The sequence below is a fragment of the Arachis ipaensis genome, chromosome B9, assembly GCF_059453495.1.
Source record: "Arachis ipaensis isolate K30076 ecotype BB chromosome B9, ASM5945349v1, whole genome shotgun sequence".
NCBI lineage: Eukaryota > Viridiplantae > Streptophyta > Magnoliopsida > Fabales > Fabaceae > Arachis > Arachis ipaensis.
This window is the reverse complement of record NC_142444.1, coordinates 4,228,766-4,243,131: the sequence shown is the minus strand read 5'-3', so window position 1 is coordinate 4,243,131 and position 14,366 is coordinate 4,228,766. Positions and strand designations below refer to the sequence as shown.

At 29.8% G+C, this 14,366-nt stretch overlaps 1 protein-coding gene across 2 annotated transcripts; it reads left to right on the top strand.

Annotated features, from left to right (window-relative positions):
- The first annotated feature begins 4,522 nt into the window (after nucleotides 1–4,522).
- Nucleotides 4,523–10,782, top strand: LOC107616518 (F-box/kelch-repeat protein At3g23880-like). 2 transcript variants are annotated; one of them, XR_002353881.2, is made up of 3 exons: nucleotides 4,523–5,625; nucleotides 9,389–9,459; nucleotides 10,551–10,782. XR_002353881.2 is itself a non-coding variant. In XM_021111266.2 (1 exon), exon 1 carries the CDS (start codon nucleotides 4,614–4,616, stop codon nucleotides 5,868–5,870), a length of 1,257 nt encoding a protein of 418 aa, XP_020966925.1. In that variant the 5' UTR covers nucleotides 4,523–4,613; the 3' UTR covers nucleotides 5,871–6,241. The 2 variants fall into 2 exon arrangements, 1 of the variants encoding a protein (XP_020966925.1); XM_021111266.2 differs by lacking the exons at nucleotides 9,389–9,459; nucleotides 10,551–10,782 and having other exon boundaries at nucleotides 4,523–6,241.
- The last annotated feature ends 3,584 nt before the right edge of the window (nucleotides 10,783–14,366 follow it).

The window sequence follows — 14,366 nt, the reverse complement described above, 5'->3', positions numbered from 1 at the left end:
ATCATTTTTAGGGTTAAATTAAGGGAAGAAAGAAAATAGAAACTGTAATATCCCATAATTTATTGACTACAGTTTCATATTATGTTCTTCCTTGTTGGTTTTCAACATTTTGGTTTTTGGGTTGTTACTTAGAACTGGTTTTGTCCATTGGATAAGAAATAAGCAATACATGTATGATCTATAGTATGAAAATATTTGAATTTTGGACGCAAAATCATCCTCAATCAATCTTATACTGGTAAAACCGAAGCAAACCCGTTGATGCAGTTATACACTTTTTCCTCTTTATTGATTTGTTATGATGAATAATTAACTAGAATCCTTCGTACGTTGCTAATGAACTTGAAAGTTCAGTGGATAGGCTTGGAATCGGAATCTTAATTTTTTTAGTTGTTTTGTACTTCGTCAAAATTCTCTTGAACGTTTAGTTTTCCCCGTTATAGAAGAACTTACATGATATGAAATTACCATGAATGAACATTCACATTATGAACAATGTTAAACAACTTAACCACAAAAGATACATCATAGATAAGCAATTTAGCTTAACACAATAGTCATTACATCTAATTACTAAAAGGCTAATGTTGTGGCAATGGCGAAACAGATTTATGTAGAGAAAATAGTAAAATACATATTAATTAGGAGAAAGGAAAATGTATACTGATACACTTTATTTGTCGGTGCTTAACTCGATCAAGGTTAGTTCTTCCACTGGTATGGATCTTTTCAAAAAAAAAATTTTCAATTGAGGGAGTAAAGTGTGATCTATATTCTTTCAATGTTTTTTCTCCCGTGCCTTCTCTTAATCTTACTTATAAAATTAATAGTAAGAGATTACATTTTACATTCTCAAGTTAGAAAAAAAATTGAGAGGATCCATTCCCGTTCCTTCGCTAGTCACTCTGTACTCTGACATTTTACTTGATCACAATCAACTCTTTTTTCGATCAAAACCTTTTATCGATCAAAATCCTTCACATGTAATCGTCTAGCCAACTATCAATAAAGTATAAAATCTCAGAAGAACAAGAACCACAATTCAAAAATTAGCTATTGAAACAAAAGAGTGTAAAACTTTTATCTTAAGTCATCTCCCTAATGTGGCGTTTGATATGAAAAAGTTATATGAGAAATTTATGTAATTATTGAAAGGTACACATTTACTCTTAAGTTTAGATTGATTGATAGTAGGTGAGATTGGAATTTATGTTCAAGAAAAAGTACCGTTTGTTATTTTTTTTTGTTTATTCTTAGTTTCTTACTGAAATGATAACAGTGGTCATGTTGACAAAAGGTATTCAACATTAAACAATGCCACATAACCATATAAATACTGGGAGAATATATACATTTATTAAATATTATTCGTTATTCATGAAGATTAAAACAACAGTTTTTCATAGGCACATCACATAACTGAGGTCTTTTTTTTTTTGTGGGTGTCCTCATAACTGAAGAGCTTAAAAGAACGAAAAAGGTAAGAGTTTAAACAAGATTATTAACAATAAGTCACTGTGTAGATTAGGACTCAAATAACAAAATTCTTATATGCCTTAATTATCCGGATAATAGTTAAAATTTTCTTATATAAGTTAAGTTCCTTGTATAAATTTTATAGTTTTCTTATTAAAAGAAGTGGGTGGATAATTTGGACCTCAAAATTCAAATAGGAAACAGACTACCGATTTCAAAACCTAATTCTCAAATGGATAGAGTTTTGTTTCTTTTAAATACAGACATTAATTCATTCTCTTTAATATCGTTAAATTTATTTCAATGCCTATTTTTACCCTTCTATTCTTGTAATAATTAACAATCCAAATAAAATAATACCCTAAAACTTACTATTATCTATTTTACAGCAATTACGGTCATTTTATTTCTGAATTATTTCTAGTTTTATTTATCATTCATTTTTAATCAATTATATTAATGTACAAATAAATTAAATTAAATATGGTAATACTTTTACTAATCAACATAACTTTTTAATTTGGAATTAACTTATATTTAATTTAGTATAATTTTCTATAAAAAATTATTATTAGACCAAAAAACAAATATATAGATTAATTTTTTTTTAAATACCAAGATACAAAAAATTAATATTAAAAAATCTCAAACAAAAATTACTAAAATATAAAATGATAGAAACAAACAACAAAAATTTAGTCACAAAAAAAAAAAACACAACAAAAATTTATCAAATATTCAAACAATCTCCTAAATCAGAAATGAAATTATGCATATAAAGAATATAATTTAAACATTGAAAAGACCCAACATTTGAAGAGTTATGATAAACTAACTTGTATGACATAAAAATAATAAAATTTATAATAAAAACTTAAATAAATAGAACAAAATAAAAGAAATAGAAGAGATAGAGTATAATAATAAATAATAATATTTTATAGCTTATAAAAAAATTTCAATAATAAAAATATTACATCATAGGAGAAAAAATATTATAGAATAAAAGAGCAATTGGTGAAAAAAAATTTGATTCTAAAATATATGACTTTTTACCGTTAATATGTTACGAAATACATAAATAGTTAAAATAAAAAGAAGAATAAGATTGTATTTTTAATAAATTAAAGTAATATTCACAACCATATAATTGATGGTGTGCATATAACTATTAAATAATAAATTGCAAGAAAATATTAATAAAAGTATTAAATTTTATATTAAAATAAAAAATATAAATAATAAATAAAAATTTGAGATTTAAAATAAAAATATTTAAAATCAAGGAAAGAAATAAAGAGAAACTTTTGATAAACGACTCAAATGTTAACGTGATAATAAATTGAATCAAATAACATATATTTAAATTAATTGAATTAAATAATTGATATAATAAATTAATTATAATTATTGTTTCAATCAAATAAGTTAAATAAATAAAAAATATCTTATAAATATGTCATATAAAAATTATAACACTTTTAAAAAGCATTAATCAAAATACATAAGACAAAAAAAATTTAATATAAATTAAAATAAATCAATTTATTTAATCAAATAATTAACATAATTGATTAGTTATAATTAATGTGATTAAAAAAGTTAAATCATTTAATATTTATATAAATAAAATCAAATAAATAATTAATTATAACATTTTTAAAAATTATTAGTTAAAATATATAAGACAAAAAAATTAGTATAAATTAAAACAAAATCAATTTATTTATTTCAGTCAAATCAAATAATTAATATAATTAATTAATTATAATTAATGTGGTTAAATAAAATAGTAAACAATTTGATATTTATGTCAATCAAATCAAATAAATCATTAATTATAGTACTTTTAAAAATTATTAATCAAATTAAATAACGAAAAAATTAATTTATTTATTCTATTCAAATCAAACAATTAATATAATTAATTAGTTATAGTTTATGTATTCGAATAAAATATTAAATTATTTAATATTTATCTCAATAGAATCAAATAAATAATATAATTAATTAGTTATAGTTAATGTGGTAAAAAAATATCAAATTATTTAATATTTATCTTGATTAAATCAAATAAATAATTAATTATAATACTTTTAAAATTATTAATCAAAATACATAAGATAAAAAATTAATGCAAATTAAAATTAAATCAAATCATTTATTTCAATCAAATTAAATAATAAACATAATTGATTTTTTTTTTGGTGACTAATAAACATAATTGATTAGTTGTAGTTGATATAGTCAAATAAAATATAAAATAATTTAATATTTATCTCCATCAAATTAAATAAATAATTAATTATAATACTTTTAAAAATTATTACTCAAAATACATAAAATAAAAAAATAATAAAAATCAAAACCAAATTAATTCATTTATTGTAGTCAAATCAAATAATTAATATAATTAATTAATTATAGTTAATGTGATTAAATAATATATTAAATTATTTAATATTTATTTCAATCAAATAAAATAAACTAAAATTTACATTGAAGCATATGTTATGTCAGCTATGTTATTAATTAAAAAATTTGATTTTAATATTATATATATATATATATGTGTTAAATTAATAATAACTGAATTTTAGTATGTACATAATATTTTTTTTAAAATTAAGTGAATAATTTGGACTTCAAAACCTATATAGAGAACAAAATATAATTTTAAAACATAATTCTCAAATTGATATTTTAGGTTATTTTATAAAATTATATTATCTAATTTTAGTGTAGAAATAATTTTTTTTTTAAATAGATAGATTTTTGTTTCATTTGATTAATTCACTTTATGTTAAGTTACCAAAAAATTCATTGTATGTTAAAAAAAAATAGTAGGATTAAAAAAAAAAATCTAGGAGCCAGCAATTTTTTAAAATTCTGACAAGTATATAATCAGCAAAAAAAAAAATAAGTTATTGGATGAAATTTTATACCAATTTCACCCTATTAAAATTATTATTAATAACTATTTAATGACTATAAATACCAAAAATTGCTGTCCCTAGCAGTCCTCTTACAAAAATAGATAGGGCAGAGTCTTTGCAGTTGGCAAGTTTCAAGTTTGAGACGCTAAACCATTTGGCCGCCGCCGAAACCGAGCAGTACCACTCTCCCTTCAACTTGTTATGGAGCAGCCTCATGATTATGACGAGAGGAAGATGAATCCTTTAAGAATCACCAGAAACGCCCCGAAACGGCTGCTGCCTTCGACGGTAACGCCAGTCCTTCCGGATGAACTCCTCACAGAAATCTTTCTGAGACTTCCGGCAAGGCTTCTTCTTAGTGTACGGAGTGTGTGCCGTTCATGGAGAACCCTAATTTCCAGTTCCCAATTCGCCACCTACCATGTTCAACGTTCAATCACCGCGGATCCAAGTTTGGGTGGGCTCCGATTTGTTGTTTATCATCATACTTGCAGCTACAGATTTGGAAATTTCTCCGTACGATGCTTGTTCGAGAACCCTTCCAAACCTACTGAAGATGCTCTCTTCCAGATAAGCGGTTGCCACCAAATTATTGGCTCTTGCAATGGATTGATGTGCTTGCGTGAGAAAGTTGGCACCGACTACCGTGTCATGCTGTGGAATCCCTGTACTGGATTGACATCCGATTTGCTGGAAATTCGGGGTTGTAACATATGGGCTTCCGACTTCGGCTATGATCATGTGAATGACAAATACAAACTTGTTACGACTTTATATCAGGAACAGAAATCTCATATAATTGAGACCAGAATTTATACATTTTGCAGGAACCCTTCCATGAGAACGATTCAAGATGTTTCATTTCGTAAAATATATGGTGCTTGTACAGGGTCAAGAGGGATATTTGTGCCTGGCACTGCCACTCTTAACTGGATTCTTAGGCATGACACACGGACTCTGGATTACTTGCTGGTTCTTTCCCTTGACTTGGTGACCGAGACTTGTACTCAGTTTTCCCTGCCCCTCAACAATAATCAGTATAATAAAACCATCTTCCCAAAGTTATGTTTGCTGAGGAACTGCCTTGCATGTTGTTTTAATCATGAGAAAATTCAGTGGTCTGTGTGGGTGATGAAGGAGTATGGAGTGCCTCAATCTTGGACTAAATTGGCCATCATCCCCTATCACTCCTATCACTCGAGTCTATCTTCAGGTATATCTGCTGATCATTTATTGCCATTGTATATCTGGGAAAATGTTATTATGGCAGCTGCATCGTATTCAAGAATAGTTCTTTATAACATAGATAATGGCAGCTTTAAATTTCCTGTATTGAAACCTACTTCTCCGTCTTACTATTTTGGATTGCAAGTCCATATTTATCACGAAAGCTTAGTTTCACCACCATATCTTGGCCTTCGAAGTAGCTCATCCCAAATCAGGTTGATCAAGCCCTAGTGTACAAGCTGTCTTCTAAATGGTTTGATTCTGGTCAACTCCTGCTTTTTTTTTGTTGTGTTTTGAGAGTTCATCTGTTCTTGCTTTTCTAATTTAGTGATTTATTTATCTAATTTTTTACAAAACTATACTTTCTGTTATGATTATTGCCCATTTCATATTCACATGCCCAAGCTGAATTTGTAGGAATCACCATCATTATGCTTGAGATGAATCTCTCATCTTAGATGCAACCTATTATTTTAGGATAAAATTTTGGGGAGAGAATGGAATATATAATTTATTGGTGCATGATTGATCCATACCATAGTATTCGAATCTTTAAATTATGGATTCATGATCATAAACGATTCTTTTATGACTAAACAAAATTAAAATTAAATCCATTTCTCTGGTCACCCTCCCCCAACCTTCCTATTTTTTATTTTATTTTTTATTTGTTGTGATAAATAAATGATTACTAGGTTTCAGTGATCAACATAGTAGGTACTAGGTAGTGGGGAAAATGATGTATTGATATATCTTTTTTCTCTCTTGATCAAAGAAATGATATGAACTTCTGAGGTACTAACTTGGTGACATAAAAGATCTGTTATTGATGAGTATTAAAGAATTGGAGCTTAAAACAAATGGAAAAGTTTAAACGAGATTTTAACAAACAAAACGATAAGCCATGTCACAGAAAAAAAAAATTGTATTCTTAATTAACTAGATCCCCCTTGTGGATTGTAGACCCTATTTCATGACCAACACTCGCATTGTCATGTTTTTTAGCCAACTGTCACTTTTTTTTTTCTTTTACTCCTCTAGCATTTCTAATAAAAAAAATTTTACAGCACCTACAAGTAACTACGGAATATGTGTTACGACCCAATCTGGCCGTTACTAGCGCTTAGGAAAATCTTCCCAAACAAGTCTCAAAATTTGATATTACAGAAAATAAAAATAAATAGAATTTCTAATTATATTAAAAGGCAACACATTCTCGGCATCATATTTAAAACATACTCAGCATATTTATAGAAAATTCGACTTCAATATTTACAGCAAGGCATGATCTATTAGTTTCATCTAATCGAATATTTACAAAGTAACATACTCAAGTCACTAAAGTCTGATCCTGCCTGTGTTATATGGAGCATTTTAACAAGTCTAAAGAGCTATAAAACTATTTACATAAAACATCAAGTCCTTCCTTGAACACTAAAGGGCTCACCAACACAAAAAAGCTAGAGTGGAACTGATGAAGTTGGATTAATATCAAGGCCCATATCTGAAAAAAATTGAAAGAACAATAGAGTGAGTTTTAAACTCAGTGACAGAGCATCCATAACCCTAAGACAATGGTATAACTAATTAACTTTTAGGCAAAATAAATCCACTTTAATAATAGTGACAAAAATATCTCAAACACAAGGATAATTACTTACAGACATCAAACATTCAAACTTTTTTATTTTATATAAATATAAACGGAAAGTTATCTAATTCAAAAAAGTTAAAATAATAGACAGAAATCACACTTAAGTTGTTTTCTTTTGTGTGAATTCTGAAACAGATATGCTCCACTGATTTTGTGGACATAAAACAGACAGGTACTATTTTTCATTCATATGGACCTGAAAGTACAATTATATACTGGCATGGTGCACCAAGTCTACCGTTTACTATCGCTAGCTGCAGTTTCTATCATAGAACCTTCTAAAATATTTTAACATACAACTATAATCATGTTAATAGTTGTCAAACAAATCAATAAGTGCATAGTAATTTAATTTCTCAAATGATAAACTTAATTAATTTTAGCAAAAATGTTATGTCTCAGGTGGAATTTTCTTCGTAAAATATTTAACATAAATATTATATTAACAATTAAGTTAGTAAATAACTAAATAATTGATTTTAAAATTATTCTCTATAATTATAAAAATGATACAATACTAAAATTTAACTATAGATACAAAGTTTACTCACGGACTAAAAATTCGAGAGGAATTTCTACTCCACAGGTTTCAACAAGCAAAGAGAGTAGTTCCTTTGAGAATCTAATATCACAAACATAACAAAAATAATTCTAATAAGTTAATCTTAACATCCATTGACATATAATAGAACCTATATACCCAAAAATTTCAAATTCTATCTTACCCTAACTCTAAATTTTCGAATTTATTAATACCCATCACTACAAACATGATAAAAATAAAAAATATAGATAATTATCAAGTTAAAGAGTCACCTTGATGTCTTAATAATTGATAATACTTGAATTAAAGGTGGTTTTCCTCTTCTTCAAAACTTAGACTATTTTAATGGAGTTTTGGAATAAAAGCCAACATAAGAGAGCACAATAGATAGGACATAATAGAGTTGGAATAGAAGAAGAGTAGTGAAATTAATTGAAATAAAAGTTTATAGAATTATTGTTGAAAAAGTGATATGAGGGAGGAGAGATCAGCAGAGTAGTATTAGCGGTGAGGGATTCTGAAGTGATGTAATAATATGTGTGTGTATTACTGAATTGAAGTGTTCTCTGTGCCGTTGGAGTAGAAGGAAAAGAAGGAAAAGTTATGGGCTTGACCTATGGGTGTGTTTTTTTTTTAAGGCTCTATAATACCAATTGGTTTTGCCTGATGATGCTAAAGCTGATGAGATTAAGGCTGAGTTGAAGGATGGTGTCTTAACTATTACCATTCCTAGGACTCAGCAGCAAAAAAAGGATGTTAAGCAAATTAGTGTCCATTGAAGGAGACATGTTTCGTGTTGATATACTCTGATTTATTGGTTGGAGTATGTTAACATGATGTTAGACAAATATTATAAATAATTGTCCTTTTTCTATGTAATTTGATCATGGATTTGTGAAGGAGTGAGGCTTATGGCACTAATAACGTGTGTAGGGTGTGGACATAGATTGAAATAGATTACATTATGTGAAACTTGAATGTCTATGATAAAATGTATTGTTCTAATTGTTTGCACCCACTCCTTAAATAGTTTATTCATCATCAAGATGTTAGTTTATTTATCATGAAAGCTTAGTTTCACCATCATATCGTTGCCTTCGAAGTAGCTCATTCCAAATCTGGTTTATCAAACCCTAGTGTACAATCTGTCTTCTAAATGCTTTGATTCTTGTCAACTAATTCTTGTGACTATGCTTTCTGTTATTTCAAATTCATATGCGCAGGCTAGATTTGTAGGAATATAATGTACAAGTATCCCTTTGCACTTATTGTATAATTTATGCTTGGGATGAAATTCTGATCTTAGATGCAAGTCATGCAACCAATTATCCGATAATTTAATACAAGTCATGCTTTTATTCTTTTGGCATTTCATCTGCTGCATATGTTCAGTTTAGATTGCCAATTAAAATCGAAGTATATCCAAACTTAGAATTGAGAAATTTGATGTCAGCTGCTGACATTTTTCTTTTTTAATGTTAATTGGAATCTCTTTTTCTTCTTGTCTTCCCCTCTCCTTTTCTTTTTTGGTGTTTCGATTTGGTTGTACAGAGCATATAGGATAATAGGAACCAAGACTGCTAGACAAATCAGGAGCCATGCAGAGAAATTCTTCACAAAGGGTAATGGCTACCTTCTCATCTTGATCATATGTTAGGAATATGTATCTGTCCTTTTAACTTGCTGATGATTTATTTAGTGGTTTGGTACATCACTTTGTATACTTTAATCAATATAATCCACCTCCAGCGGCATCAAATAATTTTGTATCTAAACTAATGCTTTGGAACTTAGAAGGATCTCACATGAAAGTTAAGTAAATCTGATAAATTGACCATTTGTAGAAACATTAAGAGCAAAAGTGGTTTTTTTATGTTCATGTTTTGTTGAGAAAGTTGTGAGCACTTTTTAAAGTCTTTGATTCGATAAATCATTTTCAAAAAGTGGATGTGAGGTTGGGGACTTGAGGTAGATTATGTTAAGTTTTATAGACGTGCTTCAAGGATTATGCGTTGAAACCTAGAGCTGTGTCTCAAAATAAATTTTAAAAAAATTCCATGGAAAATTAGTTTTTGTAAGTATATAATTAGATGTGTGCTAATTTAAATACTTCACAAACCAATATTTTTATGTTGAAACCTGGAAAACGTTATGCTGATTTTCTTAATTTTAAGTTTGATGGGAAAGGCTAATACACAACCAGCATATGATACTATGATCTCATTTTTCAAATGCATCCAGTCATAATTTGTTATGTGGTTTCTGGATATAGTATTGTTATTGAAATAAAAACTACTCGAGTCACCAAATCCTTTCTTGGAAAAACAAACCAAGTTCACAATTTCGAAAACTGACATTTCAGTTTCTAAGATCCCCACTTGTACGATTATCTTATTCTTAGAAACAAGTAGAGTCATTATAAATGGTCACAAAGCTACACAGTAACCAGACATATTTGATGAAGATAATAAGCTTACTTGGGGGGAAAAGAGGTACGTGCATGGTGATGAGAGCCGTAATTTTTATTATTACAAGACAAGGAATTGATGAACTCATCCATAAGAAACTGAAAATAGATTAAAGCTTTGCTACTGCATTTCTTTTACTTTATTTTTTCTAATTTTTCTATAAACAAATAATCTTGATGAGACAATACTTGGTACTGCTGCTGCTTTCATTTTAAGTGAAATATTATTTATGGATTACAATATAGGTATGCAGAGCTGAGTTGAAAAATAGAACTCTGAGTTTGCTCATTCCACAATTATACACACCAAAGCCTAATGATAACTGAATGAGACAAGTTATACAAGTTCTACAGTTTTATATTTGTATTGAAAAAATTAGATGAAGGAATTGTTTCGTTACTATCATTATTGAAATTAAAAATTAACTAATATATCAATTCAAAGTCTGATATGTTAGAAAAGGTTGGATAATAAAAAGTTCTCTCTTACCATTTTTTTTACTGACTAAAGTTTAAATAATAATATTTACTAGGATACTCAATAGTAGGCAGCAATTTTACTTGGTATAGTTATTTTTGTTAAAAATCATTATAGTTATTTCTACCATCCTGATTATGTTTAAATGTTGTTAGTTAGAGAATATTTTAAATTTTTTTTAATAGTTTTAAAAATTCTAATTAATTAATTAACTTTTATAATTAATTTTAGAAATTATAATTTTAGGAATTATGATAATTTTTTGTAACAATAAATAAATTAAATTGGTGTATAATTTTTTGTAATAATATTGAAAATTTTGATTAATAATTAGGTTTTGTAAAATATAATATATTTGTTTTTTAGTATTAATTATATGTTTGTTGTTAGCTTTTTAATTGACATAAATATATATATTATTGTAGTTGAGGTCTTAATAATAAAGTTTAACAATATTAGTTAAATAAGAACTGAATTTAACTATTAGTTATTATTATTAATGGTAAGTTAGAAATTGTAGTTAGTGGTATAGGAATTATTATTACTGACCGACAAATTATGTACGACTAAAATAATTCAATGCTTACCTTAGGAAGAAGCATGGCTAAAATAATTAATATGTATAATAATATCGTCATTTTTACTAATTATGAAGTATTCGAAGTAATTTGTAGGAGTATCGATTAAATTTGTAAGTTAAATTATTATTATTCGGGAGTTTGGTAAATTAGATTTAGTTATACGCCTCTTCGGATGGTATAATCTTTCATTATTATAATAATATTTTTTTTTGGAATTGAATTCCATTCCGACTGCAAATTCACCTTCTGCGTCTATAGGAATTTCTACCACGACGACAGCCATATAAAAAATATTTAATACAAAAATATTTAATAACTGAAATTAAAAGTAAATCAATGTTCACTACATCCACATTAATATAAATAAACTTTTCATCATGTTATTATCTCACTTTTAACATAATAAAAACATAAACACATAAATAAATATGGATTAATGCATACTAATTAATATTTAACTAAATCAATAATTCACTAAAAATATTATTATCTTAATTTTAACTACATAAAGACATAAACAATTATTAATTGAGCATAGTTTCACATGTCGAGGTAAATACCAAATCGGTATTCGAAAGATTCTGACGCTGACAAAATGGTACCTGACTTTTGTTATTGACAAAATAGTCCCTAAAAAATTTTAAAATTTGACAAGCGTGCCCTGGAGCTCGCCGGAGCAAATCTCTGGCAAGCACAATGCTGATGTGGCCACCGTGTTTTGGTGACTTGGCAAACCACCCCCCAAAGCTCCCTCCCAACGCACGCTCCCTCCCAACGCACACTCCCTCCCCTTCCCTCTCCCTCCCTGTCGCAGCCCCTATCCCAACGCACACTTCTCCCCCTTCGCAGCCCCCTCCCTATCACAACCCCTCCCTAACGTACACTCTCCCCTTCCTCCCTCAACACCACCATTTGCAGCAACAACCTTAACATCAACAGCAATAACAACCTCCACTACTCTTCCTCTCCAACGCATACTACCCCTCCCTCCCTCAACCCCATCACTCGCAGCACCAACAGCCTCAATATCAACAGCAACAACAATCTCCACCACTCTCCCTTCTCCAACGCACACTCTTCTCTCCCTCTCTCAATAGTACACCACCACTCACAGGAACAACAATCTCAACATCAATAGAGTTGTCCCAAATCATAAATTGTCCCAAATTTTTAGGTTAAATTATCATTCAAAAAGATTAATAACAATAAAATTCAGAGAAAACAAACAAATTCATATACAATAATCAAAATAAAATAAAATAAAATAAAATAAAGCTTAATACAGACACCACCAAAGCAAGAACAGAAGAAGAATACCAAACACAGAAGAGGCACGACATGATGGAGTCAAGATGGAACCCAGACAGAAGAGGCATGGCAACGACTGGGGCTAGCAGCAAGAAGATACAAGCAGTTAAGGCGACAGCGGTGAAGACACAATAATGCCACAAAGGAGACAGACGACACTGGCAGACGCAGAAGACCCGACGACGAGATGGCAACAGTGCGGTGTCGATGACACTGGCTCTGTAAGACTGAGAAGGTTGAGCTCCACTGCCATTTTGGAGGAGAGTAAGTTGAGAGTGTGAGACAGTATGTTGGGAAGGAGATTAGGATTCAAAAGGGCAAGGGAAGGGGACTAGAGTTCAGAAAGGAGAATTTTGGATTGAAGAGGAAGAAAATGAGTTGGGGAAGGGGGATTAGGGTTAGGGAGGGAGAGGAAAGGATTAAGGTTGGGGAGGGGGAGAGTGCATTCAAGAAGGGGAATGGGGGAGTGCGTTGGGAGGGGGAAGGAGAAGGAGAAGTGCGTTGGAGAGGAAGAATTAGGGTGTGGGAGGATTTTTGCCATGTCATCAAAACGTAGTGGCCATGTCAGCATTGTGTTTGCCGGAGATGTGCTCCGGCGAACTCGTGGGTACGCTTGTCAAATTTTAAAATCTTTTAAGGACTATTTTGTCAATAACAAAAGTCAGGTACCATTTTGTCAGCGCCAGAATTTTTTGGGTATCAATTTGGTATTTACCTCTTCACATGTCACTAAGCTATTTGGTACATTGATCAATATAGATTATTACCAAAAGTCTAATCCTTCGTATAAATATATGCATTTACGTACCTGCACTCATATATTTCGGAAACTCCGGCGCATGCATGGCTTCCAAGTATAGAACCCGCATGAAAGATGGCTCCTCAAACAGATGTTCGTTTATGAGTGCATTTGCGACGTCTGCCACATTCGGAGCCATCGCCCCGTCACCTTTACCTTCGTTTCCGTCTGGAGCAACAACTTCGTAATTACTTTCAAATTCTTCCTCACTGTCACTATTGTAATCTTCCCTTCAATATTTCGGTCGGCTTTGGATTGTTCGAATTCAATATACAACTCGATGACCGATATCTAAGCGCGAGTTTCAATATACATTGAAAACATCTCTTGCATACTCGCTTTGTTGGTTACATATTTGGTTTAAAATTGAACCAATCCACCAAATACCGGTATAGAATATCTGTATAAAATACATGATATTTTTCTTGACATTCAGAATCTATCTTCTCACAAATCACACCCTTTAGCTCTTCAAATGAGATTGTGAATGAAATAACAATATCTAACAGATTCTCGCAACTAAATTTCACTCCTTCACATGTTTGTAATAAAATCTGACCTCTATCATCCATTTCTCACACTCTCATAAATATGAACTTCACTATCAGATCTTTTAAGTTCATACGCAATAAGAAAAATGTAGGAGTTGGGGAAAGAAGACGAAATCGAACAAGAATAGGAGATCTGAAAAGTTGCATCCGAATTCTACACACTCTCATAAATATGAACTTCACTATCAGATCTTTTAAATTCATACGCAATAAGAAAAATGTAGGAGTTGGGGAAAGAAGACAAAATCGAACAAGAAGAGGAGATCTGAAAAGTTGCATCCGAATTCTACACACACACGCGCGCGCGCGTTTAAATCGAACCCACTGATTAGTATTGTACGAATT